Genomic DNA, 2,571 nt, shown 5'->3' with positions numbered 1-2,571 from the left:
TGGGAAGGGAATGCCATGCTTCCAGCCCTGCTCCACCCCCAGATCAGATCAGTCTCCAACCCTGTTCAGACCACAGTCCTGCTCCACCTCCAGGCCCAGCTCTGCTCTCACCCACAGCTCCACTCCACACGCTGCTCCGGCCCCAGCTCCACTCCACACCCTGCTCCGGCCCCAGCCCAGCTCTGCCCTCATTCCCTCTCCATCCCCAGAACAGCGCCGCCTCTAACCCCAGCTCCTCCCGCAGCTCTGCCTTCAGTCCAAGCTCTGCTGCTGAGGAAGCCTTGACTGGGCAGTAATGCAGGGTGGGGGGGGGGGGGGGGGGGGGGGGAAGGGGCCAAAACGGGCAGGGGATTTGGAAAAGTTTTAGCACCTCTGTCCCCGAGGGTGTGCCAAAGGAGTTTTACCCGGGCCAGTTAGCACATAACACATTGCCCCCCCCCCCCCCCCGTACGCTATGCTGCACTGTGCAGACAAGCTCTGAGGCACCTCTACCACAGCAAACAGGCAGCTTTTTACTGCATTTCCTTTGGAGCCGGCTAACAGAAGCACTTGTATCTGGTCATACCTTAAAGTGAAAATGGCTCTGCTCAGAAGCTGATATAGAAAGCAGTGATCAAGTTTCCCAATGACACAGAGGCTTTACATCATTACAAGAAAGTGGGTGGATGAACTACTCCTCAAAGATAATACTGAAAAGAATCATTTGACCCACCACCATCCTACAGGTTGAAGACAAGTAGAAGTTTTAAAGTTTTATTATTTGTTTAGCAGTCCACTCTCTGAAGGACAAAAGTCATGATAGCAGCAGGAATGTACACTCACACTTTCATTTGTATTGAGGGTAAAGTTGATGTCTGACACTCGATCAAAAGACACACTGCAAAAAAAAAAGTACAGATTTATGCACTAAAAGCAAAAAAAGATGCTGCAATTTACACAACAAATAAAGAGGCATTTCATATTCTGAACTCTTTACTGCGCAAGAATACTAAGAGGACCTGAAACTATAAAACTTAAGTAGCAATTTCCCACACAAGAAAATAGTTTTAACTTTTGTGTTTAGGAGAAACATGCCTCCTACTATCATTCAGTTAAACAATTTATCAAATCATGGGATGTTTTCCATGCACAAAATCTTACAAGACAGTTAAGCCAATAATATAAAAATGGCTACCTTTTATCAGATACATGGACAAAATAAATCCAAATAAACTAACTAAATGCATATCATGTGGTCAAACACCACACATCTCAATTTCTTTTTCTCTTTTTACAATAGAAAAATAGTGAGTACACAGTTCCAAGGAATGTCTACCAAACTGACAGAATAAATTTTTAAAAATGAGTTGTCAACTAAGGCCTTAAGTCCATCAAAGAGATCTATGCAGGCAAATTTTACACCTGCCCACTGACTTCAGGGAGATTATGAAGACATAATGGTCCACCAAGGCAGATTCTTTTGCAAGACTGGACCCTAAATGTAAATTGTCAAAATTAATTGTAAACTTATTTCCTAAGCAAAAAAACCTGATGACCCTTTTCTTACTGACTAGTGAACAGCAAGGAAAACAATTTCACACGTGAAATACTAAGTTCAAAAAACTAACATTTATTGTCCCTTTAGGCCTAAAAACTGACCTCTCCACAGTGAGCCCACCTGCAGAGTTTCATCTTAAGGACTGCAAACATTCAGTATTCCTCATGTCTAAAATACCCTTCCTGCAGGTGTGAAATAGGGGGGAAAGTCTGCCAGCCTTTCAGGACAATTCACAGGTATTCTCTCTTTAAGCACGTATATGAGTGAGTTTAAAGTTAGCTGTGCATTTGTTAATCTTCCCCTAAATCCTCACTGCATTAAAGATCTGTTGGAGGAGGGGGTAGAAGAGAAACAGCATTTACAGTTCGTTAGATATGACCTTCAAAGTCAAAGCAGATCAATTTTTAGGCCCAACAATTTTAACAATATTCCTTTTACATAAAAGGACTAGAATCACATAATTGAACCACCATGCAAGTAACTAAAGAATAGCCAGCATTTACAGCTAGAAAGCAGGTAAGATTCCAAGCAATGAAGTTACTCATATATATGATTTTTTTTTTATGAGAGCCGTATGGTTTCTGATGGGCGATATCAGGGACCAAATTCATAGTGGTAGCTAGAGGCATAACATCTAGGCAGAGTGCACACCTCAAGGGATCTGCAATATATTTATATAAGCATCTTGTTAATTATGTGTCATCTTCTTGACAGACTCACCCAAGCAGTATAGTATGCTAGCTCCTATGGCAGGTGTATACCAATAATACTGCTACCCAAGTATATTTAACTAATTTAAATTGATTCTTTTCTACAGAATCCCACCTCCTGAAAGTGAATCTTCATCTCTACACTCAGAGGTTTCATATATAATTCCCTTCCCTGTTGAGAAGGCAGGAGTCAACCTCAATTAGTTTCCCATACCTTACTGTAGCTTGTCCTACAAAATAGTATTAATAACACTGGTCTACAATTTTTGAGAAGTCATCTGCTTCAGAGATAAAATGTGCTATTTATTATGTATTTTGATGTGC

General features: G+C 41.5%; 1 protein-coding gene across 1 annotated transcript in view; it reads right to left on the bottom strand.

The window, feature by feature from the left end:
- LOC112119895 (serine/threonine-protein phosphatase 6 regulatory subunit 3-like) overlaps positions 1–2,392 on the bottom strand; it is an 11,889-nt gene extending 9,497 nt beyond the window's left edge. Inside the window, exons 1-2 of the mRNA XM_029913691.1 lie at positions 1,658–2,392; positions 823–877 (exon numbers count right to left, since the gene is read on the bottom strand). Of these exons, the coding sequence (XP_029769551.1) occupies positions 823–877; positions 1,658–1,689 (87 nt within the window). The 5' untranslated portion in view covers positions 1,690–2,392. The remainder of the gene's footprint in view (positions 1–822; positions 878–1,657) is intronic.
- Between the last annotated feature and the right edge of the window lie 179 nt (positions 2,393–2,571).

This window comes from Terrapene carolina, unplaced genomic scaffold (genome assembly GCF_002925995.2).
Source record: "Terrapene carolina triunguis isolate 2854851 unplaced genomic scaffold, T_m_triunguis-2.0 Scaffold830, whole genome shotgun sequence".
Classification (NCBI taxonomy): domain Eukaryota; kingdom Metazoa; phylum Chordata; order Testudines; family Emydidae; genus Terrapene; species Terrapene triunguis.
Note: the sequence above shows the minus strand (reverse complement) of the source record. Positions and strands in the feature narration are given on the sequence as shown.